The sequence below is a fragment of the Zymoseptoria tritici genome, chromosome 4 (genome assembly GCF_000219625.1).
Source record: "Zymoseptoria tritici IPO323 chromosome 4, whole genome shotgun sequence".
Taxonomy (NCBI): domain Eukaryota; kingdom Fungi; phylum Ascomycota; class Dothideomycetes; order Mycosphaerellales; family Mycosphaerellaceae; genus Zymoseptoria; species Zymoseptoria tritici.
The window spans coordinates 165,670-190,310 of NC_018215.1; the positions used below are offsets into that span (position 1 = coordinate 165,670).

At 50.9% G+C, this 24,641-nt stretch overlaps 7 protein-coding genes across 7 annotated transcripts; 2 read left to right on the forward strand and 5 right to left on the reverse strand.

Moving 5' to 3' along the window:
- Positions 1 to 7,690: 7,690 nt before the first annotated feature.
- On the reverse strand, positions 7,691 to 9,220 carry MYCGRDRAFT_70606 (uncharacterized protein; the record flags this gene model as incomplete). The annotated part of the gene is made up of 1 exon (XM_003853547.1): positions 7,691 to 9,220. One exon carries the CDS (start codon positions 9,218 to 9,220, stop codon positions 7,691 to 7,693), a length of 1,530 nt encoding a protein of 509 aa, XP_003853595.1.
- A 349-nt stretch (positions 9,221 to 9,569) lies between these two features.
- On the reverse strand, positions 9,570 to 12,360 carry MYCGRDRAFT_70608 (uncharacterized protein; the record flags this gene model as incomplete). The annotated part of the gene is made up of 1 exon (XM_003853546.1): positions 9,570 to 12,360. One exon carries the CDS (start codon positions 12,345 to 12,347, stop codon positions 9,684 to 9,686), a length of 2,664 nt encoding a protein of 887 aa, XP_003853594.1.
- A 119-nt stretch (positions 12,361 to 12,479) lies between these two features.
- On the forward strand, positions 12,480 to 13,742 carry MYCGRDRAFT_108925 (uncharacterized protein; the record flags this gene model as incomplete). Its single annotated transcript, XM_003852755.1, has 1 exon — positions 12,480 to 13,742. One exon carries the CDS (start codon positions 12,513 to 12,515, stop codon positions 13,740 to 13,742), a length of 1,230 nt encoding a protein of 409 aa, XP_003852803.1.
- Positions 13,743 to 16,069: 2,327 nt separating this feature from the next.
- MYCGRDRAFT_92250 (uncharacterized protein) lies at positions 16,070 to 18,100 on the forward strand (the record flags this gene model as incomplete). The annotated part of the gene is made up of 1 exon (XM_003852756.1): positions 16,070 to 18,100. The coding sequence occupies one exon, from the start codon at positions 16,070 to 16,072 to the stop codon at positions 18,098 to 18,100; it is 2,031 nt and encodes a 676-aa protein (XP_003852804.1).
- A 426-nt stretch (positions 18,101 to 18,526) lies between these two features.
- Positions 18,527 to 19,892, reverse strand: MYCGRDRAFT_99777 (uncharacterized protein; the record flags this gene model as incomplete). Its single annotated transcript, XM_003853545.1, has 3 exons — positions 18,527 to 18,579; positions 18,630 to 19,675; positions 19,730 to 19,892. 3 exons carry the CDS (start codon positions 19,840 to 19,842, stop codon positions 18,527 to 18,529), a joined length of 1,212 nt encoding a protein of 403 aa, XP_003853593.1.
- Positions 19,893 to 20,203: 311 nt separating this feature from the next.
- On the reverse strand, positions 20,204 to 22,432 carry MYCGRDRAFT_40311 (uncharacterized protein; the record flags this gene model as incomplete). Its single annotated transcript, XM_003853544.1, has 5 exons — positions 20,204 to 20,435; positions 20,503 to 20,632; positions 20,698 to 21,909; positions 21,968 to 21,988; positions 22,042 to 22,432. The coding sequence occupies 5 exons, from the start codon at positions 22,430 to 22,432 to the stop codon at positions 20,204 to 20,206; spliced, it is 1,986 nt and encodes a 661-aa protein (XP_003853592.1).
- Positions 22,433 to 23,633: 1,201 nt separating this feature from the next.
- Positions 23,634 to 24,158, reverse strand: MYCGRDRAFT_39947 (uncharacterized protein; the record flags this gene model as incomplete). The annotated part of the gene is made up of 2 exons (XM_003853543.1): positions 23,634 to 23,903; positions 23,979 to 24,158. 2 exons carry the CDS (start codon positions 24,156 to 24,158, stop codon positions 23,634 to 23,636), a joined length of 450 nt encoding a protein of 149 aa, XP_003853591.1.
- Positions 24,159 to 24,641: the final 483 nt, after the last annotated feature.

A 24,641-nucleotide genomic window follows, 5' to 3' on the forward strand; every position in this document is an offset into this window, starting at 1 on the left:
CTATCCTTATACCTTAACATACTAGTATCCGGCGAAGGTAGAGAAGGTATAAGCTTCCGCTACGTATAGAAGAGGTTTAAAGATATCGGAATACGCGATATAGTAGTATAGGCTATTATAGGAATCTAGGAATTCGGCACCGTCGGTACTAAATTAGTTAGTATTACCGGGTAGTCTAAGTCTAAGTAGCCGGAAGAAGAAGGCTCCTCGGAGTCTAGCTCGGAGGTAGCTTAAGTAAAGGTAGTACGGATACCGGTATCGCGAGCTTAGTATAGAGAATAGGCGCCTTTCTTAAATTTAAATATATCCCGGCGTAGAGGCTTCTACGCCTTAGTCCTATATTTAGTAGTATTAGTAGGTCGGTAGGATAGCGACTAATCGGCTAATTAACTTCTTATACGGAGGTACGCCCTATCTTAGGCTATAATGTTATAGATGTTATTTAAGCCGGCATTTATTATAGTCGGGTAAGGGTAGTAGTATAGGCGCCCCTTAAACTTTATTCCTATATTTAGTAGTGCTAGTAGTAGATAATTAGCGGCGGGGACGGCGATACTATAGGCGAAAGATCTTACTTTACTACTTTAGGCGATCTATATTAGTGCACTTAGTATAGATATAAATAACGAGGTCGAGCAAATAACGCCGTATACTCTTCCCCCCCCCCCCACCCCCCCTAAAGGCTATTATACGATACCTACGGGGACGGTAGTAGACTATCGTCTTCGTTACTTAGATTATGCCCTTCTTTAAGCTCGTCCTCTAGAGGTATAGTAGATCCGACCTCCGGTAGTAGTATATATATAGAATCCTACTTAGGTATAGGGCGGAGCATTCGGTATAGAAAGGTCGTAGTAAGTACGGTACTAGTAAACTCCTTAATCTTATACGTCGACGTAGCTTCTAGGTATAAGTTTATACGATATAGCCCCTTCTACCGGAACGATAGCTTTTCCGTAGTTACCTTTCTTTCTCCGCGGCGTATAAGAATAGTAGTACTAAGAGGGATTAGTATATCGTCGGTATTATAGGTATTATCCTAGTATTCCTTAGTAAGCTCTCGAAGCCGTAGGCTACGAAGGCGGGCTTCCTTAATATCTGTTTCCCTTATAAGGATCTACTCGGTACGTAGGGCGATAAGATCTTCTTCCGTACGAATGTTGTTCTAAGCCGTAGTATTCTAAGTCTAAAACTTAAGCTCTACCGGAAGGATAATATTAAAGGAATACTAGAGTTTAGAAGATATATAGCCGGTATTTCTTTAAATAGTAGATCGATTAGCCTATAGCGCGGTATAGAAATACCGGCGCTATCCTTTTATAGTTCCGTTCGTATACTTAGTAAGAACATCGAGTATATTCGGGTACCCTCGCTCTACTATTCTATTTCCTTAAGGGTAATAGGGCGATACGCGACTAAGTCGTACGTCTATTTATACGAGTAGAGTAAGCACCTTACCGAAGTTCTTACGGCTACTATTAAGCCGGATTAATTTTATAACACTATACCTATAAAAGAGCATCTCGTATATAAAGCTAGCAATTATAGTAGAGCTAATACCGTTAGTGCTAATAAGGTTACTTTTGTTTATAATACGCGCCTCCGGGAAGCCGCTAACTAGCTCCCTTACTATAATAATACTTATAGTTAAGTCGATATTTATAGTATTAATCGCCTAGATCGTACTAGGCTCCGGATTAGGTATATATAGTAGAGCATTCGCGTAGTTACCCGTACTACGTAGGTTGTACTACGGGCACCCCTTAATATATCGCGATACGTCCTTATATATACCCTTCTAGAAGTACCTACTAGAGAGCTTATAGAATACTACTTCGCGACCGCGGTAACCGGTATCCGGGAAATTATAGTAGTGCAAAAGTATAGTCTTACGCTTATTCTTATTATCGATTACTCGAGCTAGTAGCGCATTAATACGCTTTTAGCGGTATAGAATCCTATCGCGAATAAGATACCGCCTTAACTTCTTCTTAAGGGTATAGAACTCCGTTAGATCTACCGAGGGCGGTCGTAAAAGTATAGCTAGGTAGTATATAATCTTCTAGTAGAATTCGGATAGCTTACCTTCTATAATGTCCTTAATATTAATATTGCCGGTATGCACCTATACCTAAAAGAAGTTACGGTTAATTATATTATCCGGGTCTATATTATGTTCCTTATCTACGGTATTAGACGGAGTCTAAGGTTTCCGTAAAAGGCTATTAGCGGCGCTATACTTTCGGCTAGGTACATACTTAACTATAAAGTCGAAGAGCCGAATCTAAGTAATCTATTAAGCCGTAACTAAAGTCGGAAGGTCGTTCGCCGGTATATTAAGTTAATAAACTAGCGTATTCGTATCTACTTCTAGTACGAAGTAAACACCGAACATATATACTTTAAGCTTCTTAAGAGCGTAGAGTATACTACGACACTCTCGTTTGCTAGCATCGTATTTAGCTTCTTCCTTAGTCTATAAACTACTTTTAAATCGAACCGGATACTTACGGCGATCGTTGCCCTTTACTACCTATATTAGTACTACTCCCTAGCTAAGACTAGATATATCTACTACTACGATTATAGCCCCTCCGTTAACGTAATCGATTATAATAAGGGCCGGTGCCGTAATAAGTACCTCCTTAAGCTAATCTATCGTATACTGTTCGAGCGGCGTCTAGACGAAGATACTACCTAGCTTAGCTACTACGTAGATAGGGCGAGACAGAATAGCGAAGTCCGGAATCTAGATTCGGAAATATACTATAACTCTAATAAATAAGCGGGCTTTAGTAGTATCTATAGGTAGTCCCTACTCGGTAATCTTAATAACCTTAGCGGTGTCCGGGTAGCGACTAGCCGAGTCGTAGACGTAGCTAATAATGTTTATACTAGTCGAGAACTAGAATGTCTTACTTAGATTAATAGTTAGCCCTACTCTTTCTATGTCCGTAAGAACCCCGTTAAGGTTCTAAATATACTCGAGTACGAATCGACGAATACTAGGTTTAGCCTCTTTATTATTATACCGAGACCGAGGGCCTTTAATACTAATATTATCTAGATACGGTCGAGCCGCGTAGAATATATAATCCTTAAGAACTCGGTATATAATTCGCTAAAACTATACTACCGAGTTCGTAGCTCCTATTAGAATGCTAGTCTAGCGGAAGTAGCCGATCGGCGTATTAAATCTAGTTAAGTCTCGGTCTTGTTCGTCTAGTAGGATTTAGTCGTAGCTAGAGAAAAGGTTAATTAGTGTTATAACTTAAAGACCTATAAAGTCTATAGAAAATCTATTAGTGTCCGGGGGCATATATACGTCTTTAAGAGTAACTCGGTTAATTTCTATTGCCGTATTAATAAGCCGGTACTACTTTTGTCCTTTCTCGTTAAGATCCTTTTTACTAACTAAGAACTAAGGATTCTTATATACTCTATAGTAGGGTTCGAGGGTTCCGCGATCTAGTCGCTTCTTAATTATCTTAGATACTATATCTCGAAGGCTATAAGTAATATAGAAGTCCTTTAATTGCTAGAGAATATAAGGCATAGTTCGTATTCGTTATAGCGGTACGACCGAGGGTTTAAGGCGGCCGTATTTAGAGAAATCGAAGGAAAGTGTAGCCTCCCTATTATATAGGCATTCTATAAAAAGCTTACGCTCTTTATTAAAAAGATCTATCCTAATGTTTAGTATCTTAACTCTCTCCGGTATTAATCTCGTCCCCCTCTTAAGCTCGGAGAACTTCTAAATTAGATATTTATTATCCTACTAGCGATCCGACTACGGTAAAGATACTTCGAACTTAAGGCTAGCTTCTTTCTAATTCCCTACCTTATTAGTAACGCTCTTCGTATTATAAACTAAAGCTTCTACTAGCTTAACTTTGTCCGCTTTCCTCTTATATAGTATATAGTAGTCGACAGAAAATTCGGAAAACTATAAATTCCTCCCCCCGTATAGTAATCTCTTTCTTTCTTCGTAGTAGCGGAGGTAGTAAGCGGTAGCCGCGAGCTCGAGTAGCTTATTATATTTATTATCGATATTATTAAGTTCGAATAGAAGGGAGCTAGGGCTTAGCGTCGATGTAAGGTAAGGTTAAACATCGCGATATTAGCTAGTTTCGGGGATAAGTAAATTCGCCGAGTTTTCTTCTAAAGTTTCCCCGGCCTAACCCTAGGGGTAACCCGAGGCGCTAAGATTTTTAGGAGCGGCTAAACTTTCGGGATAGCCCGCTTTATTTCGACCTCGTCTACTAAATACGGATTCTCGACTCGAAGTCCTTTTTATACTTAATTCTTCCGGAAATAGGTACTAGATCGCTCGAAGTAGGACCTCTAACGGACTACTAAGTAGCGAGGAGGTAGTTAGTAGCTTAACTCGGCTTTTCCCGAAGCGCTAGTAGGTATAAGGACTCGGTACGTTAGACCGTATAGTTAAACTCTAATAAAATTAATTATACGACCGTTTATAGCCGTAATCGTACCCTACTAAGATCTATTATCGTAGTTAGTTAAAGTTAGGCGGACCCGACGATACTACGGTCGCCTAAGAAGAGTCGGTATATCCGAGTCTATAACTAAGAAGGGAACGTAAACCGTAATACCGTAAACCGATACCCGTATACTAGTAGATAGCTAAGGAAAGGTAGAATACTAGAAGCCGTCTTTATTAAGACTTTAATTCCTATACCGATCGGGACGCCGGTACGGCGAGCTACTATAGTAGACATAATATAAGACTCGGAGCCTTTATTAATTACCGCGGCAGGCTCTTTATAATTAAAATTGCTAATTATAGCCGAGACTCTTAGCGACGGTATAGTTATATAATCGTAGTTATTAAATATAAACCGGGCTTTAGCTAGATCCTCGTATAGGTCGGAAAGAAGTATTATACCTTCTTCTATAAGGTCGGCTCGAAACGCTATTATTATAAATTGTAGTATACCGGAGCGGACTTCTACGGTAAAGCTATCCCTTAGTATCTCTTCGACCTTATTATCCCCTTAAACGGAGTTTAGTTTTACTACGTTATCGGATAGTAGTAGACCTACCGGCCTACCTCTTAGCTTATCTATAAATACCGGAGTATTGTTTGTTTGTTTGTTTTGTTTGTTTGTTTGTTTGTTCCATTTACGTCCTTTCGGAGTCCAAGACTATGTAGGACGGCTTTGCTATAAAGGCAAAGCAGTAGATCTAGTTACAATTAGATTTTTCGGTATTCTTTAACCTTAGGGGAAACCCCGTGCCTAAGGCAGGACCTGCAAGCAGAATCTGCCGAAGGACTTCAAAACAGCAAAACAGCGCAAGACAAAGGAAATCAAACGAGTGTCGTTGTCTGCAGCCCAAGGCTGCAGAATTTTCGCGCCAAGCTTTTGCAGAATTTTCAGCGGATCCTTCCGCTTCGCACACACGCTGCGAATTCGAAAGAGATGCAGCTGTCCAACTCGCTATCTTCTCTTGTCCTCAATATGCCTTTGTGGTATCGTAGTAGCAGTTCTATCTACGACAACGCAGGTTGATCGCAGAGTTGTAGATTCCACCGAGTTCCAGCTCTTTGAAGTGCATGTATGCTTCCTTTCGAGGGCGACGAAGTCTCTAGAGAAGGGACATACGATTTCGATTCGGATTTCGAGGAGGTGCGCGTATAGGGCAGAGTGGACTACTTCTTTCTTCTTTCGTAGCGTAGAGGGCTATTCGTTCGAATCGTGCTGTTGTTCTGTTGTAGCTCGTGTTTCGAGGCGGATTTCGAGAAGGATTTCGGGCGGATTCGTTTCGAGGCGGATTTCGAGAAGGATTTCGGGCGGATTCGAGAGGTTTTCGAGGAGGTTTCTTCCAGACTGTCTTAGTTTCCCTTCCAAGGAAGGTACTTACGACGGCCACCGCGTGAAGGTGCAGTCTGTTCGGCCGTTAATACCGGAGTATTTTATATACGACCGAAGAGCTTCTACGATATTAACTTAGAGAGTCTAAGAAGCTCGCTAAATAGAAGGGATACCGGAGCCTTCTATATCCGCTTAACTAGTACTTCGTTACTATCTAACCTATCGCGGATATAGTTGTCTACTCGCTAAGTTTTAGGAGGGGTCCTTCTCTTCTTAGCTAGCTCCTTTAGAGGGTACTAGCCTAACTTCGGTATCCGAGTCTACGTCTTCTATATAGTCTTTAGTAACTAGCTAGCGCTAAGAATCTCGCTCGATAGACTCTACCGGCGGTTCCGAGAAGCGAACAGATAATAGCGAGTTCGTTCCTTAGATCGTTTAGCTATTAGTAGGTAGTATAGACTAAGAACGAACTATATCCGCGGTATAAGACTTTAGGGTCTTAATCTTAGCTGTAGACTAGTCTACGATAACTCGCCCTTTTAGTACTCGGTAGTTCTTATTATATAGTTTTAAGATACTACCGACTACTAGGTTCGCCTTCTTAGGAACTACCGCGGCATTTACTAGAACCTCGGTATTATAAACCGGCACTAGAATAGGGCACCTATCTTCTTTAATATAGAGGATGTTATTAAAGTAGGAGCTCGAAGTCTGTCCTTAGCGGCTACTAACCGGGGTTATATTAGAGCTAGTCGTAGGCGCGGGCACCGGGGGTACTAAAGAAACCGCATCCGGATCTAGCTTAGAAGGGCGACTATACTTAAGTGTTCTAATAGGCTTCTAGCCGAGTTTACGAGCACTAGTAATCGGACCGCTAATCTAGCTTATATTACGAGAGCTCTAAGATCGCCCCATGATTCGTCTTGACGTCCGTCGCGAGCAGTCCGCCATGTAGAATCCTCTGGTATATGCCCGTCGCCACCGTGCAGTTGTGTGGCCGCTAGCGCGCCAACGTGTCGTGTATGCGCTGGCCCCCTCACCGTCTGCCGGCAGCCTCTCACACAGCACGACAACACCAGGGTCGGTCGAATGTCAGCGTGTCATCGACAATGTGTAACTTGTGCAAGCATGGGTTCCGACCATGATGACAGGAAGGTTCCGCAATGCTGCTGATGTGGCAACTCACTCGGTGCCGTGCTATACCCCATGGCCACACACTGCCTTGCAGGCCGACCGGATTCGTCCAGACGGCGAGGTGGCACGGCGGCACGCCCGTTCCATAGCCAGAAACCGGGTGGATCCATACCTTGAGCGGCGTACGTAGGAGGCGGCCAGCGACCAAACTCTATCTAGCATTCAAGCAATGGCAGATCGAGCCCTGCATCGGCTGTGGGACTTCCTCATCGGGGCATGATCGACACGTGACAAACACGGCCACCTCCTCATTTGTACGTACAGCATCTCTACGCCTCTGCAGGGTCTTCGGATGAGCGCGACGTTGCGATATGTTTGGGCAGAGGCGGGGCTGATATCGCCTCAACAAGCGGAGCTGTCTGAGCACGAACGCTCAAATCCGAGGAGACGTTGAGATGGAGCTCGTAAGCGAGTCGGATGATGTGTCGAGCACGAAGAACGGACCTCGTCGAAAGCTCGAAGCCGTAGGTACCTTCTATCTGGTGCGGACAGCACTGATTATTGGAGGCCAGTCACAGGTTTGGGTCTCCAAGACGTCAAGATGCTGTCCACGATTGGGAAGCCTCCGCCCACCGACCGCATCGAGTTTTTGTCAAGCAAAATGTCCGTTGATCCACCTCCGTGTCCCCCGAAGGAACTCTCACGGACTCAACACCATGTCCTCAAGCCCGATTCTGCACCACAACCGGCGCCAACCTCATCCTCCCCTTCATTAACACCACCGCCCAGCCACCCAGCACAACCAAAACACACCCCAAACTGAACACCACACTTCCCCCAAAGATAATCGAATGCCACTTCCACGCACTTCCCTCATCCAAATCTTTCCTCGTCGCCACTACCGCCCAAGGCAAGACCCACAACAGATTACTCGCCAACGACTGATACAAATACCAGCGCGGTCTAGTCGCCAGCAATATCGTCGCCAGCTGCGTGGATATCGCGTAGCAGATGTAGCACCAGTCGATGGTCTTCCACATATGTTCCGTGATAGCAGCTACTTCATCGTCAGCGGAGATGAAGAGGGCGAATCGGCGGGCGGCGTAGAAGGAGAGGAAGAGGCATATCGGTACCTCCGCCGCCAACGCAATGGCAGAGGACGTCAGTGCTGGACGGACGATTTTGAGGAGGTCGTTCCTCGTGACGCGAGGACGGTTTGAAGTGGAGTTGACGGCTCGCCAAGATCCCCACGCATGAGCGACGAAGACGAGAGACGTCGCTTCGAGAGCTTGCACGGGAACCATGACTAGACCCCAGCGGATGGTGTTGAAGACGCCCCATGCTGTGGCGTAGGTTGAGCCGAGAGCGACTACGCCACTGACGAGCCAGAGGTAAAGGGCGTTCCGTATGGCGGACTCGGCGAAGGTTGAGAAGCCTGGACGGGCGAGGATGAGGAGTGCCTTGAATGAGGGTAGGACTGACTGAGTTGCAGATTGGTTGCCAGTTCGCAGTTTACGCTTTGTCGTACAGATGAAGTAGGCCAGACCAGCGAAAGAAGCGACGAGACCGCATGCCAGCTGCGTTGCGGCTTGAATGTTGACAGTTGGAGTGATGCCCGGAACATGGAATTTTGAGATCACGATCATGTCCAAGATGATGTTGACAGCGAACTTGACCGAGCTGATGATGAGTGGCACGTCAGGCTGATCCAGCGCTCTCGTAGCAGAAGCCACAGCCGTCTCGATCGCAGACGAAAGAGCCGAGAAAGCAGAAATCTTGACATAAGTGACAGACGCTTCTCGAACTTCCCCCGGAACAAAAGCGGTTGCAAATTGTTGCGCTGCAGCGACGAGGGCAATGGACATGATGCATCCCAACACACTCTGGACCAGAATCAAGGTGTATGACAGACCATGCCGATCCGAGAGTGTACGATTCGACTTGTCGCCGATGATGTTCCACGCTGCGCGCGGCAGACCTTCGTTGAGGACTTCAGTGATGACGCCAATGTAGGTGTAGACGTCCGTAGTGACAACCATGGATGAGTCAATGTTGGCGACCCATAGCTTCGCGAGCGTGGAGTAGAGCGCCGGCAGGAGGAAGGCGGCGAGGTTGAAGAGAAGGGTGCCGGAGTAGGTTGACCGGCTCGGATGAGACCGTGGAGGAGTCTTGTCATTGTTGTCGGTCTCCGGATCGGTTGAAATTGGGTTGATAGGGGTGGTCTGCACCGTGGAGGCGTCCTCGGGAAGCATCGTGTAGTCTGTGCACAGGTTGGGTGAGGGGAACAGGACTCTTCGTGCCAATCGCAGCATTTTTATATGAAAGAGATTTCCTGAGCTGCGTTGCAGTGTTTGCATGTGGGGCAGCGCATGTTTTCGCTGCTTCGCAAACTTCCATGCGAGTCTGCATGGCAATCAGTCTTGGTATGCCCGAAGCTTCCGAAGAGGCAGGTTAAAAACCCGTACGGGTGTTTGAACAAACACCAGTTTTCTTGGCGCACTCCGCGGCGGCGAAGACTGCACCCAGGACAATCGAGTGCCTCGCGAGAACAGCGCCACGAAGGATCGAAAGACTCGAGGGGTACCGCACCAGGACCAGAAGAGGTCTGAATGTATACGGATAACGTGTACATGAATGCTAAGTCAATTAGACAACACATCAACATCATCCTCCCTCGATTGCAAGTTCTGTCACTCCCTTACATCGACTCCGACATCACCTCCCTTGCTGCTCCAACCAATCCAGCCGAATCCTGACCGCCCGCTCGTGAGCGTGCAACTCCTCAACGCTCGCTAACCTCATGACCGCGGTCCCAACATTCTTCAATCCCTGCTCCGTCAACTCGGAGGACGTAATGTGCTTGACGTAGCTCGACAAGTTCACACCGGAGTACTGCTTCGCGTAGCCGTATGTCGGTAGACTGTGGTTGACACCGGCAGAGTAGTCGCCTACACTCTCTGGCGTCCACGGCCCACAGAACACTGAGCCAGCGTTGAAGACAAATTTGTCACGTACCGTGGCAGGCGAGTCGACCTGCAAGATTAGATGCTCAGGCGCGTAGTCGTTCGATAGACGCATGGCCTCTTCGATGGTGGGCACAACGAGGGTAGAGCTGTGGGAGATGGCGCCGCGGACAATGTCGACACGAGGAAGAGCCATCGCCTGGTTATGGATTTCGTCGTCGATGGCTTGGAGATGAGATTCAGAGAGACCGACGGCAATGAGGATAACTTGAGAGTCAACGCCGTGTTCGGCCTGCGAAAGAAGATCGGATGCGACGAAGGAGGGAACGGAGGTGCTGTCTGCAATGACCATCACTTCGGAGGGACCTGCGGGCATATCGATGCTGACGTTGGCGGATGTGTCATTGGAGACGATCATCTTTGCGGCAGTCACAAACTGATTGCCGGGTCCAAGGATCTTGTCAACCTTGGTGACGTTTTCTGTGCCGTAGGCCAAGGCAGCCACGGCTTGAGCACCACCGGCGAGGACGATGCTTTCGGCGCCAATCTTGTGAGCAATGTAGACAATCTCAGGAGTGATGGAGCCGTCTGATCGAGGTGGTGATGCGAGAACAATCTTGTGGCAGCCGGCAACCATGGCAGGGACGCCCAGCATCATTGCAGTTGAGGGAAGGACGGCGGTACCGCCGGGAACGTAGCAGCCTACACGTTCGATGGGACGGACGAAGCGGGAGCACACAATGCCAGGCATGGTCTCCACGGAAAGCGGCTTCTCTTCCTTTTGCGCGGCGTGAAATTTGCGAATGTTCTCATACGAGATGTCAATGGCCTCCTTCGTTTCTGGAGTAAGCTGCATCAACTCTGCTCGGAATGGTGCTTTGAGGACGGGTGATGTGAGAGAGGTGGCCTTTTCAAACTTGTGCGTATACTCCAGTAATGCCTTGTCGCCTCGCTCGCGGACGTCCTTGATTATAGGCTGTACGATGCCCATGATCTTGTCGGTTGAACGCTGCGAAGGTCGTTGCAGCACTGAAGCAATTGTCTCTGGTGACTCCTGGCTGGCGAAGTATTTGCGCATCTCGATACGGCCGTCTTTGCTCAGTCCAGCAGGATCGTCTTTGGATTTTGGTGTCGATTGTGCCTCCTTGACCATCTCCTTGGTTGTGCCGTTGGTTGTGCCATTGGTGGTGCCATTCACGCCGAACTTCTCAGCGTATGGTCCCTTCGCATCGCCCTTCCGTCTCTTCACCTTGACGCTCTTGGCATCCAGATTTCGCTCGATGTCCTCCAATGTGACGCCGGCTGCAATTGCCTTCGTGAGGGTGAAGTACAGCACATCAGCAGCCTCCGCCGCGATATCCTCCTTCGACTGTGCCTCGCAGAGCTCTGCCGCCTCTTCCATGATCTTCGCATGGACCATCTTCGGGTCGTTGAAGAGACGTGCCGTGTATGATCCCTCCGGTGCTGACCTCTTCCGACTTTGCAGTGTCTTTTGCAATTTCGACAATCCTCGGTATGATCCAAAACATGTCGCGGTCTGCAAATGGCAGAATCCAACACCTTGCTGCCGTACGACGAAGCTCAAGCAGTCCTCGTCACAGTCAGCCTCGACTCGCACAAGCTCTTGCCAGTCTCCACTCGTGTCGCCCTTTCTCCACAATCCTCTCTTCCTGCTGTGGTATACTCCTCTTCCTGATCGCAAACTCTCTGCAACACTCTCCTCATTGCTGTAGACCAGTCCCAAAGCAATGCCTCGCTCGTCCGTGACCAATGTTGTGAAGAGTCCATCCGGTCGGTCGCTCTTCGCACGTGCCAACAGCAAAGGAGCAATGCGAATGTCGCCTTCAGACGCCTCCGCATCCACTGTAAGTTGCTGAGCAGGTATGATTGGGATGGCATCTTGCTGGCACAGCTCCAATGCGTCTTGCTCGGACATGTCTGCCTTTGAAACGTAGACCGGCGGCCGGTCCTTTCCAAGCTCTTTCAAAATGAGGCTGACTGCATGCACGCTGCCAACATTCTGGAGGAAGAGTCCGAAGCTTGTTCCTTCCAAAGCGTTGGCCTCGTCGCCGGAAGAGGCGGTCGGATGGTAAACAATGCGATTGAGATCGAGGTTCGGGACGTTCTTCAGAGTAGCAGCCTGCTGGCCAGCTACGAAGACTTTGGCGGCGCCGGCGTCCAGAAGATCGATGACATCCTGCTGTGAGTCCAGACCGGACACCTCCAAGTGGACGGCATATCGGCCGACGGTGTCCTTTAGCAGTTGGAATGCGGTTTCGATGTTCGCGGGAGTGACAGTTGTCGCGAGGCCGCCAGCGTAGGCCACTTCCTTTGCATTTTCGATCTGTGCAAGGCCAGTGTATACAGCCAGGTCGACGGCGGCCAAATATGGCGGTGCGCGCTCTGGGGTAGCCATGGTGGATGTTGTGAATGTCCAAAGTTGAAGTTGAGTCAGACCCAAAAGATTGTCAAAGTTCAGTTCATTGAAAAGTCCCCTCCACATCGTCATCAATTTCGGTCAAGATCAGCATTCAACTGTCGCGACGACAAGACACAAATTTCATCGCAAAATGGACGTGAGATGTACCTATGTCGAAGCGTCTCATCGAGGCGAGCACATGCATCTTTCGCCAGGCTGAGATGGTCCGCCAGTGACTTCCGATGGCTTCGAACTCCTCATCCAAGAAGAGCAAACTTCCACTCCACGAGCAGACATCGAGACGACTCCGGCCGTGTATCATCACTCTTGGCTGATACTCTACCGTCATATCTCGTTCCTCCGGTCGTCTTCACTGGCTTACTGGTGGCACTATGGACCTACAAAGCCTTCATGACGGTCATCGGCCAGAACAAGATCATCTATATGCCGTACATGCCACCTTTCACCCGCAGTGAGGAGATGGCGGACTACACGAACCTGTGCAAACCGGTCGAGTGGCGGCATGGGAAGATTCGGTCGCTCGATGGTACCAAGTTGTCTATCTGTGTCGGTGAGATTCCTCCGGCAGTTCAAGGACCGGCTGCGGTCGCGAGGAGAAAATCGAGACACATTGTGATTGTGCACTTCCATGGAAATGGTGGGTCTCTGCCGCCACGTCTGCCGCTCATGTCGAGATTCTTGAAGGCCATCCGGCAACAGGCCGACACCGCCGGTGCGGGAGTGAAGTTGACAATGGTCGCTCTGTCACCGAGAGGCTATTGGAAGTCGTCAGGCCGTGCTTCGCAGAAGGGCATTGAACGGGATGCCCAAGCCCTGCTGCGCTGGATCCCGAGCCATCTGAAGTTCGATGATGAATGCGAATTGGAACTCATACTCTGGGGACAATCGCTCGGCGCTGGCGTTGCGACAACAGCTACTGCAACATATTTGACCGAGGCTCACAGCACTGCCTCAATGCCTACCATTCTGGGATTGCTCCTCGAAACCCCGTTCACAAGTATCGAGTCAATGCTTTTGACTCTCTACCCGCAGAAATGGCTGCCTTATCGACACTTGCATCCGTTCCTCTGGAACCACTGGGACAGTAGGCAGGCACTAGCGACGATCGGAAAACACTTCACTTCGCCAGGCAAAGCTTCAAAGGCACCCAAAGTGCTTCTCATGATCGCGGAGAAGGACGAGGTTGTACCAGCCGAGGAAGGAAAGAAACTCGAAGAGGCATGCGAGCAGGCAGGGCTTGATTGGCAGCGGAAGGATGCGGCAGGAGCATTGCATGTCGACGCTCTGGCGAAGAGTCAGGGCAGAGATCAAGCCGTGCAATGGATTCTTGAAGTCGTGGAAGCAAAACGGGTGTCGAACACAGGCTCGTGACCTGCCAGTCAGAGTCCATCTCTACACAACTGTGGGCCCAATCTGACTTCAGCTTGGACGACGATCAAATTGAAGTCTCGACACCGACACTCCCTTCTCACTAACATCACACAATGTGTTCTTGGCTTCGTTCGATTGTCCATTCTGGCCGCCGTGGTAACCTCTGCCGTAGCAGCGGTAACAATGAAATGCCGCCCGCGAGGCCAATGGTCCCAATTCTGCACCCAGTTTATCCCTGCCAAACTTCATCATGTTTTCGCTGCGCCTCTTCCCCGCTGCTGACAGCTCTGATAAATCGAAAACTCTCCGCATATACCAGGATGCAGGCTGTATCTTGACCGCCTGACCGGCGCGAGAAGGCGAATGGCAAGTGGGAAAATGACAACCGGGTGCTCGGCGTCAGCGACAAGCCTGTCAACTTACTCAAACACCTTGTCGTTCATCGCATCTCTGCCGGAGCCCATCGTCTTCCGGATCCGCCTTCTCACCGCTGCTGACGGGTACCGGAGGTGCAATTGCTCAACTTATAAGCACACCCGTCGTCTGTCCTCTCTTGCTCTCTTTCTTCCTCCACATCCCCATTTGCTCTTACTCCATCCGCAGCACATCTACACCATCACCAACACTTTCCACATCGCCGAATACAGCCACACCATCTCCACTACACAACATCACCGCCACCATGCAATTCTACACCAACACCCAACTCATGGCTCTGGTCGCTCTCTTCGCCACCATGGCCCTCGGCGCCGCCGTTCCGGAAGCTCGTGCCAACATTGGCGGCAAGGCCTCCCCTGGGGGCTGCGAGCCGTGCCCGTGGGACCCAAGAGAGTGCTGCTAGACGAGCAGTCGCGAGCGATTCGCCGTCCAAACCCCGCCGATGGGGAGACTGTTTTTGTGCGTCTTCGATATTCTGTGCATTCACAAAGGTATACTTTTGTGCTAAAATATTGATATATCAATACATGTCACTGTGCATGTACTAAGCCAAGTACGGCAAGGCGTGGACACGCTACCAAGCCCAGTGGGGGGAATAAATATTTGTTTTCGTCCTCCAGCGGACCCTCCACCCTTCCTCCCACTTGTTACATAAATTCGAATTTGCACTTCGTCTCCAACCTCTGCATCGTCGCCAATGCACATAGTCTGATCAATTCTACTTACCTCGCCAACTGCTCCGAGCCAGAGTCGAACCCCTAAATACGATAGCTATCAAAATACATGAAAATTTAAATTGTCCGTGGACATATCGGTACACATAGAAGAGCGTGGCGACAAGACTACGATCGGACGATGTGGATGTTCCTTGTCGTAGCTAAAGAGGCGACTAAGAATTAGATGCGACTGTTACGGGAATCCTATCTAGGAAGTGGAACAAGCTACTAGGTTTTACTTGCCGTAGCTAAATAAAAGTAAGTACATCGCAAGCTATACTGTTGTGTACGGTCGTCTAACATCGGAGCGATTAGTTGTTACCTTGCCCTTTCTTGTCGTAGGATCCCCTATCGACGACGATCACATTCACTCGTTCGCTTATAAAAGACGACCGAAAGCAAAACACGATATTCGAACGGAAGATGTCGTCTTAAGACACTCGACTTCGAAAGGACGATAACATCTTCGACAATCGAGTACGCCTCGTGAATGCGAGTGACAGCCTCGACATCCGTCTTGACTTTTCTCGGCGACAACGCGTTCGCGTTGGAGTCCCTACGCTGGTACGTTCTGCCGAGCACACTGCACCAATTGACTCCATGGAGCTCATTCACTTCCACGTCTTGAGTTTGGCCGGCTTACTGTTGCACACTTGCACAAGGAACGAAGCAAGTGAGGTTGCTTTAGCTTTCATTGGGCAATAGCACGGGCTCTGGCTGACTCTTATCTTTCGTAGGTCACTCGCAGCATTGCAGAGTTGAGACGAAATCACAACATTCACAGTGAGACCGCAGAACGAAGGACCGCATGCACTGATGCGTCCCTGCTGTTGCCATCACGATTTGACCCTTGGAAGGAGTGCTTCACTCTAGCGCGCTAGGCTTCTTTCCGCCACTTCCTTTTGAGACAACAAACAACAACAACTTCGCCGCTTCGACACAAACAACGTCACAATACCTTCCAATACCTCACAATACCTTACTCCACCATCGCCGCGGCGAGTCGGCGGCGAACAAGCCCGACGGCGGCATTGCCATTCTCATCAATACGAAAGGAGGCACCTCAACGTCGCATCGAACCCAACACTATCACTTCATCATTGACACACACACCGCGCTCTTCTCTTCATACCTATCCGCACCATATCGGTGCGCAAGTAGGAGGTATTCAAGATGGGTGCTGAGATTTCAAAGACCGCGCTCACGCCGGAGGAAAAAGCGTGGGCCTTACAGAAAGCTCACGACGACATCCACGGCACCGCCGCGGCTGCTGCACCACCACAGCGAGTCAATGCCGCAAGCTTGCCCCGCAACGACAGTGTTATAGCTGTTGACGGTAGACGGCCTCCGGAACGTCAGCCGTCTGGGCAGACATCTCTCTCTGTCGTACGCGAAGCCCAGCGAGATGATGGAGCGGAGGGGCTACTCCGACAAGAGCGATTGGAGCATGACCAGTCAGTCAAGGCCCAATCCGAGAAAGAGCGTCTCGACAATGACCGTAGTGTGAAGTCGCGTCTTGCCGCAGGGCGAGGAAAGCAAGTTCGTTTGAACGTCTCCTGCCCAAATAAGGAAGCTGCTAATGATCCCGTCAAGCAGGAGCGAGACCGCCACCCTGGATTCCCGTCGCACCAGCAAACCAACTCTCAGATGATTCGCGACAAGGAGAATGCGGAGAAGCACCGGCTTAGAATTGAGCGGACAAAAAAAGAGCGGCTAGAGAGAGAAGCCGCTGAGGCAGCGAAGCGAACTCCAACTCGGCAACCACACGCTGGCGACGAGAACGCAATGTGGCAGCAGACCAAGGCCACTAGCCAGGCCAACGCTGCCGCACTGCACAAGAAGAAGCTGGGAGAACAGGCCGCGGTGTTGGAAGCTGAAGCCGAGAAGAATCGTAGGGCCCTCCAGGAGCGCGAGAAGGCGAGACGGGAGAAAGAGCAGCAGAAGGTCGCCGGACCACCGGTAGAGACTACGGAAGAAGGAAATAATAAGCGTTCCTTGTCAGTTGCTGGCTCCTTGCGGGGCGACAAGGGTACAGCTATGGGGGAGCAATCTCTTCCAACACGAACACAACGACCGCAGAGCATCGCCAACAGCTCAAAGCGTCCAGCAACCGAGCCGGTAGGAAGAATACCCAAGCGCTCGCGTCTGAGCATCTCGTCTGCTTCTCCAGTCTCTCCAATGTCGTCTGGCAGCGCAGATGGACAGCGCCAGCCTCCGGACTGGTACAAGGCCCTGAAGCGGGAAAACAGCCGGAACTCGGACGAGTCTGGAGCGGATACAATGATGAAGAGTCTGAAGGACAAAATCGCAAGATGCAAATCCGGAAACACCAACGATGCCGATTTCAACGCCGTCCGTAGATGCCTTCACGGACTCGTCTTCCAGAAAGTCCACGGCAAGCTCCTGCGCAACAACATGATGCTTCACAACGAAGACGGTCTACCGCAACTTTTCGATGTACGTTACTCCAACGGCGTGGATTACCCCTTCGATATTCGCGCCGACGCTGAAGAGCTATATAACAAATGGTCCCGTCAAATCTTCGAGACTGACCTCCTTCGCGGCATTATCGCCAAAGGAGGAGCAGCGGGAGCAGACCGCAATGCTGACAGTATTGACCCCAAGTGGCCGACCGTCAGCGCTCGGTATCACGGCAATGGAAAACTGCTCAATGGCCAATGGTGGCCCACGCAGCTGACGACCTTCCGCGATGGTGCACACGGCGTAACTCAGGGAGGCATCTGCGGCGCGACAGGCCATGGTGCGTATTCCTGCATCCTCTCTGGAGGACAAGATTACGCCGACGAAGATCACGGGGACTGGCTTCTCTACTGCGGCACGGATTCCAAGACCGGCGAACCGACCGACTACACCAAGCACATGATCGAGAGCGTCTCTTCCGGCCTTCCGGTGCGGCTCCTACGGTCCCACAATTGTCACAGCCAGTGGGCACCACAGCACGGCTTCCGTTATGACGGTCTCTACGATGTCGTCTCGATGGAGAGATTGGATCCGCCGGGTTCCTTGCGTCAACGTCACCGCTTCAGACTGGAGAGACGGCTCAATCAGGACCCGATTCGAGGTGGCCAGGGCCCGGCAACTCGTCCGACACAGCAGGAGGTCGAGGCGTACACGAAGGGTCAGCGTTTCCGTGGTATTGGCGTCAAGGGCAAGAAGGGAACGGTGTTTCCGACCTTCGGTTGAGCGAGACGCAAACACATATGCCCTCTCTCTCGTCGACGAACGAGAAATCACAAGGACCACACGATTACGAACGCTTACGAAAGGTCACGATGTTTTCCGAAGGTTCACGAAGGACCACAGAATCTTATCAGAGTGGAATGGAGACGACGAAGCAACGAACAGCATGTGACAGCATGTGAAAACATGCGATGCCGATCACGAAGCGAGCGAGACGGTAGCGGAGCATTAGCCGTGCTACTCGCGTGAATCTCATGATGCACAATGCTGCGCACAACGATCACGTTTGTTTGCAACGTTGGCTCGCAGGTTTGCTTAAAGCGCGATGGAGCTATACATACGCATGGGACAGCCTTTTTTCTTTGGGCCGCGGGCACAGATATGTCACGGTCTCTATGTGTTTCTGGCTTTAGTCCCTTCCGGCATAAACTACGACGAAACGATGCCATCAAGCACTTCCACAAATTGCTTCACTTCCTCCACTGTGAACTTGTCAGCGGAGTCTCGTGACTCAAAGTGAAGACCAACTCACCAGTGTTGTAAAACACCATGCTCACTCTCAGCACACCGCCAGCGTCCTTGATACCCAACACTTCCTCCACACAGCGGTCCGAATAGAATGCTCCCCATCGACATCCAATGTGACTTTTCTCCTCCACCTTCTTCACCACATCTTCATTGTTGAAGCCCTTGATCCCAAACGTCACAACAGGGACTCTCTTCTTCCTGTCAGCAGTCGGCTCACCATAAATCGTGAACAGATCCGGCTTCGAAAGCAAGTAATCAATCAGAACCTTTTGAATATCCTCTTCATGCCTCGCAATCTGCTCCCAAGATTGTTGCGCCAGCCAGCCTGTGACGGTGGGGATGGAAGCAGCCAGTTCATACGACGCAGCAGCCAGCCCAAGCTGATTCGTAAGCGTCTCCGTGCCATGGAAGTAATGTCCAAGAGAGGTCAAATTCTTCCTCGCCGCAGCTGAACCGTAGAGAGTTGCGATATGCGGTCCGTAAACCTTGTACCAGCTGAAAGCATAAAAGTCGACTCTCAGATCTTCGACATTCACCTCTCGATGCGGAGCGAACGCCACGCCATCCACGCAGAACATCGCTCCGGGCACTTCATGCACCACCTCCGCCAGTGCTTTGACATCGTGAATAGTCCCGAGCACATTACTAACATGCGTACAGGCCACAAACTTCGTCTTCGAACTCATCAACTTCCTCAACGACTCGGTCGTATGCTGCGGGTTACTCGCATTACCACCGACGGACTCGCCTTTCCACCACTTCACCGTACAACCCTTCCATTTCGCAATCTGCAGCCAAGCGGAGATATTCGCTTCATGGTCGAGTTGAGAAAGGATGACTTCGCTATCGGCGTCGAGGTAGTCGAACAGAGCTTGGGATAAATTCCGGAAGAGTTGGGTCGTGGATGGGCCGAGCACGATGTTGTCGGGAGTGGTGTGGAGATATTTGGCGACGGCGGAGTGGGCGGCTGAGGAGGCGTGCGTGGAGGCTTGGGAGATGGGGTAGCTGGCGCCGAGTTGGACGTTGGTGGTGGTGAGGTAGGTGGCGATGCTGGATGCTGTTAGCGGTGTGGCGATTCGTGGAAAGTGGGAAGGAGGATCTCACGAGTCGGCGACGGAGCCTAGAATCTGGCTTCCGCCGGCATTGTCAAAGTAGATTTGTTTCTTGTCGAGGGCGGGGAATTGCTTGCGGATTGCGGCGACGTCGAAGTCGGGCATTTTCTCTGAAATCCGGTCACAGGTTTAGTGTTGGGCAGAGGTTGCCCGTGGGATGTCGAAGAGTATACTGATGTCTTCTTCCTCTGACGATGGATATATCTGCGGCCAGCGTCCAGATATGCAACGATGAAGGATCGATGGCGACCTTCCTAATCTGGCCGGGCTCCTCGGGTGAATGATGTCCCGAAGACCGACGTACGTATATGCGAGCGCACGCACGATAAACACGCTGGGATGAATGGAAGAGGAGATCATGAGCGCAACATTTCACCTGTACAACGTGATCGCGTCCGCATGCTGATCGGACAAGACTGGCCTGAGGTCGACAAGGAGATCGAACCGATCGAGACAATCATCCTCATCACTTCCGCACCCCATCATTCACCTCCAAACCCTCCAGAACACCTCTCTCCCTCCACATCCGCAGCTCCTCCACGTACGCCGCGATACCCTTCATATACGCCGCTCCTCTCCTCAGCTTCATTCTCTCTTCCATCGGAAGCAAATTGATCTCTCCCTCTTTGTTGAGGTAGCTGGGCCCGCAGTCGGCAGCCGCGGCGCCGAGGTGGGTGTAGGAGACAATCTTCTTGACCCTGTGACGATATACATTAATTACTGTAGCTGCGAGGACGGGTGAGGATCATGGTTTCTGTCGCTTACCAGGCTTCTCCAGCTGCTTCGGTGGGCTCGACGACCGGTCTGCTCGAAACGACCTTTCGACTAGCTTCCGTGATGATGTGGGCGACATGAGTGGCCTGTTGGGTGAGGAGGAAAGTAGCATTGGCAGCAGCTGCGCGAAGTGTCAGTTATGCATAGATCTTGATTCTCAGACGCTCGATGTTCGACATCACTCACCTCCCGCCTGTCGCCCACCCGACCAGAAGAGATTCGGAAAGCCTCTGGTCATCAAACCATGCAAGGTCACCATTTCAGTCTCAAAGTTTCCATCGAGCGTTAATCCGTCTCGGCCGGCGATTTGAACGCCAGCTTTGACCTGAGTTCCGCTAGCCGGAGCCAGAAATCCCGTCGACCAGATGACTACATCCAGCTGGTAGGTCTGGCCGTTCGCGACAATGCCCCGGTCTGTCATCCGCTCGATGCCTTGCCCATTAGTATCCACCAGCGTCACGTTGTCCCGGTTGAAAGTCGGCAGATACTCGTCGTGGAAACAGGGCCGCTTGCACCAGCCTGGGTACCAGGCTTGCAGCTTCCGGGCTGTTGCCGGATCGTGCACCTCCTCCATCACTCTCTGCCTCACTCGCTCCGAGCGTGGACGGTCCAGAGCGTACAGTTTGGCAATGTAGTCGGCGATGCCAGTTGCGGGATCGACATTGTGGTCCGGCCCGCCGAGAAGGGAGGAGAAAGACGGGAAGCGAGTCCATGAGTCGTTGACGAGATTCGGAGAGGGTTTCTGGGTGTTGTTGTTGAGGAAAGCGACAAAGTTGAGATTCCGCTCGAATTGCCAGCCAGGTTTCGTGGCGATGGAGGTCTTCCAGGTGTCTGGATCGGTGTCGTAGTTGCCTCGTACATCGACTGATGCAGGTGTACGCTGGAAGACGTATAGGTCAGAGGCCCACTCGGCGACTTGCGGAACGACCTGGACGCCGGAGGCTCCTGTTCCGATGACGCCCACTTTCTTGCCTTTCAACCTTTCCAATTTAGGATCTTCGGGACTTCCTCCGGTGAAGTCATACCTCCATCTCGCGGTGTGAAACATGTCGCCACGATACAGCTCACTTCCCTCCTTCTTTGGCATCTTTGCTTCATTCAAGTTCCCATGAGCCACGATCACGAAATCCGAGCAGAAGTTCAGAAGCTTGACGTCTCCACCCTTGGGCTTCTGGTGTAAAGAAACATCCCATTGATTCGAGGTCCCATTCCAGCGCAAGTCTTTGATCGTAGACTGAAACAAGCCTCGTGGTCGCAGGCTGTATCTGTCGACGATTGTCTCGAGATAGAGACGTATCTCCTCGCCGCTTGCGTATTTGCGAGTGGGCATGTAGTCCATTTCTTCCAGCAAGGGCATGTAGATGTAGCTTTCAACGTCGCACGTGAGACCGGGGTAGCCTGACGCATGTTGAGTCAGTAGTCGGTGCTCATGACAATGAGGTGGATGAGGACATACGGTTCCACCACCACGTCCCACCTGTCGTATTGTCAGCAAGTCTCCATCGCTCCGGAAGATAACAGAGCACATACCAAAACCGCCCGCCGAGTCAACGAGCACCAGATCTTCCGCCTTCCAACCTTGCTTGATCAAGGCCACGGCGAATGAGATACCACCAATGCCTGCGCCAAGAATGCAGACTTTGGTGCTCTCTCCTTCGCCCACGACTTGATTGATCGGCTCGCCCTCTGGAATCCACGGGTCGTCGAGGAGAGCTGCGTGCACTTCGCTGTGGCGAAGGTCGAGGTACTGTGCCAGACCACCGCCGTGGAGCCGTTTGTTGGCTTCCTCGGCGTATTTGGACTTGAGATCAAAGGTGGTAGAGTCGGCGGCGTCTGGGTTGGCAGCGTCTGGTATGGCGGCATCTGGGTTGGCAGCGTTCAATTTGACAGCGTCTCCTGCTTTCAGACGCTCGTTCTCCATGATGGGGGTCGGAGCGGGAGCTCTGTCAATAGACAGAACAGCCTTGATGTCTTGTATAGAAATGCGAGAAATAGCGAGACGCGAATGAGGAAAGGAATGAAGCTGCTGCAATGCTTACCGGAGCCGGGCAGAGACTACTTATCCCGCTGCGTACTAACATGGTCGATGATAGTTCATGCATAGGCGGAGTTTGGCTGTCCAGGTTGTTCGTCGTGTCTGTAGCCATTGTCCAATCCGTTTCTCGCAGATGGAAATCTCGTATGTTGTACGAGTGACATGGGCCCTGGATTTTTTGTCTCGTACACGGTACGAGAGGCGGGAGGGAACGGCCCCATCTTCGATTACATAATCCTTCTTTCCTGGACAGGTTGACAGGGCTCATCTGAGCCTCGTCTAGCACCGGTCATATCGAGACATGCTCCCCTCGACAGACGATAGCCTGCGACGATACCATCATATCCCGTGCGGTCACGCTTCAGCCACCACATGTATTCGGGAGGATTCGCGGGACCACTGCAAATCTGCCGAATTTCAGACCGGTATGAACCAGGATGTGCATGATGTCAGGTGACAGATTCCAAACCAGAGGAATCGCGTTGGTGATGTAGAGAGGTTGATGGTAGTAGCGTCGTGTGGGATGCGGCTTGGACTTCGTGAGGATGGTGAATACGATTAGCGGGGTGAGGATGCCGAGGAGTGTGGTGCCTGTCTTCATGTATCGCTTTGCGAGGAGGTTTGCACCTGCTATGCTCTCGTCTGTCCAGATGTTGTTGTCCATGGTTGAGGCGGTGGAAGGAGGATGAGGTATCAGTCGCTGGATTTCGCTTGTGAGAGAGGTAAGTGCGAGAGAGCTGGTTCCGTCAAGGCGAAGTCCCTTGGATGTACTTTATACAGGACCACCAGGCTGCCATATTGAAGAACCACGCCAAGACCATCTGCAACTCTGGTTCAGAGCAGAGACGGCTCAATGGCAGAACAGCTGAGTGAGATGGGTGACAATAGTTCAGGTCTGCCGTGTACCATGGGAAGGGAACAGCGCTTTTCGTCACAATTCTTAGCAAGAACTCCAGCTCTGGAGATCAGCGGAGAGAGCGTGTGGTGCAAACGCGCAAAAGTCAGTCTCATTGTCACTACTCCATTCTCAGAACACGAAAAGTACGCAGCAAATCCCGCTCCTCTTGCAGACACCTCCTTCACCACTTCAAGCAAGGAACTCCACAGCCCTCTTCCTCGGAGCCAAGCCACACATATCCACTCCAACCTTGGTCACCTGAGCATCCACCCTGCCCACCGCCTCCGCCTGTCCGCCCGTCAAAGCATTCATCGCTTCCTCCGAGATGTTCAGTCCCTCAAGCGTGTGGTCGATCGCGAGGATGTAGATGGGTTGGCCGCCGTTATAGGAGACGCTGTAGCACTGGCCGCATTGATCGCTGTTGTAGCCGGCGATGTCGGAGGAGCCGCCGATGTAGGGCTGTGAGGGAGGGTTTGTCAGTGTGTGTGTGTGTGTGTGTGAGAGAGAGGAAGGTGGAGGGATCGTGTGACTCACGAAGCGTGGGATGGAGCCATAGGTCTGGTAGCCGTATCTGGTGATGAGACCGTTGTTGCCGTCGCTACAGGCCACTCCGGTCATGGGATTGTTGGCCTTGTCGTAGCCGGGGTCGTAGCTAACGGTCGTGGCGCTGGCAATGGTAGCCGTGAGGAGGGTGAAGGTCGTGGTGAACTTCATGTTGATCGATGTTGATGCTTGTTGAAGATGGTGTTGATGGGTGATGGGTAGTGGTCGAGATGTGATATGCTTGTTGGAGGTTTGTGTTGACGGAAGAGAGAAGAGTGGAAGATGAGAAGGAGACTGCTTTCTTCTTATGTCTTGCCTGCCTCGTATTTCCTGACTTGCTGCTTTGTATTTTTGGCAAGGTCCAGAGGTCTTTCCTGCATGTCCGCGTCAGACGCCCGAAGTCGGTCTGGTCACTGCAGAGCAGATATATCCGTGCATGATCAAAACAGACTGCCGGGTTCATGCTATATCATGCTCGTACGTAAGGACATGCCTGGACGGTCTTCTCCTCAACCCATGGATTGATGTCTACGTATACCGTACGACCAGGATGGGGAGCCGGACCTGCCCAGACGCGTGGATATTCCTGCCAGATCAGCATGAGAAGGAGCCATACTCACTTGGACATCACTTCTCTTCCGACCAGCGTTCCCA